Here is an 835-nt window from a genome sequence, read left to right on the forward strand (position 1 = left end):
TAATTATGTTTGCGGTATTGACTATGGAAAATATCATGTGCTTTTGCTTCTTGATAGTACCATTTGGAGACTACAGACCCACCTACAGCTTCATATACCCCGGATAGTTAAGATGAAGCATTTTGCTTACTCTGTTCATCTACTAGGTGAATAAGTTATTGTACTGTTCCATTTTTGCAGATACCCCATCCGACACATTGGGGATTTATGTTTTTCCAAGATTCGAGGCTGAACACTGTCAAAGTTGTGCAATTGTTTCAGGGCAAATAGATTTGCATCGAATCTATCTTCCACTCGATGCCTTCGAATCAGCACTTGGAGTAATTGCCAAAAATTATGATTGTTAAAAAATTTGTCCCGAGTTTTATGTTTTAATGGGATAATACTGTTTACACAGTTTGGAAACCAGGTACAAAAATTAGACGCAAAGGAAGATGCGCATCTTGCTAGGTATGTAAGTTCCATTGATGGGAAAGCACCTTTCCATTGTGCGGAATATCCGGCAAAGTTTTAGCCACTTTTTCAACTACGGGCTATCAAAAGTCGTCAAGCCTATATCATACTCACGCAGAATACGGACTTAACAGGATGTTATAGGTAGCTATCAACGCCGTTCTACTATAAAAACAAACCGTAGGCAATAAAAGTATGTTCATTAATGCAGCAGAAAGAGAACCGGTACAGAAGAACCAAGTGGAGGAGCAAGAGTCGAAATAATGAAAGACTGATTGGACGAGAAACGGTTGAATATTCAGAGACAATGTATATGTGAAAACTGTTTGCGTTGAACCAGCCAAGCGAACGGGCTCTCCGGACCGTAGGCAACGAGCTCTTG

General features: G+C 40.0%; 1 protein-coding gene across 1 annotated transcript in view; it reads right to left on the reverse strand.

Moving 5' to 3' along the window:
- Positions 1-621: 621 nt before the first annotated feature.
- The window catches only part of T265_14673 (hypothetical protein), a gene marked incomplete at both ends in the record, with an annotated part of 40,029 nt that continues 39,815 nt past the window's right edge, over positions 622-835 (reverse strand). Inside the window, one exon of the mRNA XM_009174700.1 lies at positions 622-834. Within this exon, the coding sequence (XP_009172964.1) occupies positions 622-834 (213 nt within the window). The remainder of the gene's footprint in view (position 835) is intronic.

This window comes from Opisthorchis viverrini, assembly GCF_000715545.1.
Source record: "Opisthorchis viverrini unplaced genomic scaffold opera_v5_241, whole genome shotgun sequence".
Lineage (NCBI taxonomy): Eukaryota > Metazoa > Platyhelminthes > Trematoda > Opisthorchiida > Opisthorchiidae > Opisthorchis > Opisthorchis viverrini.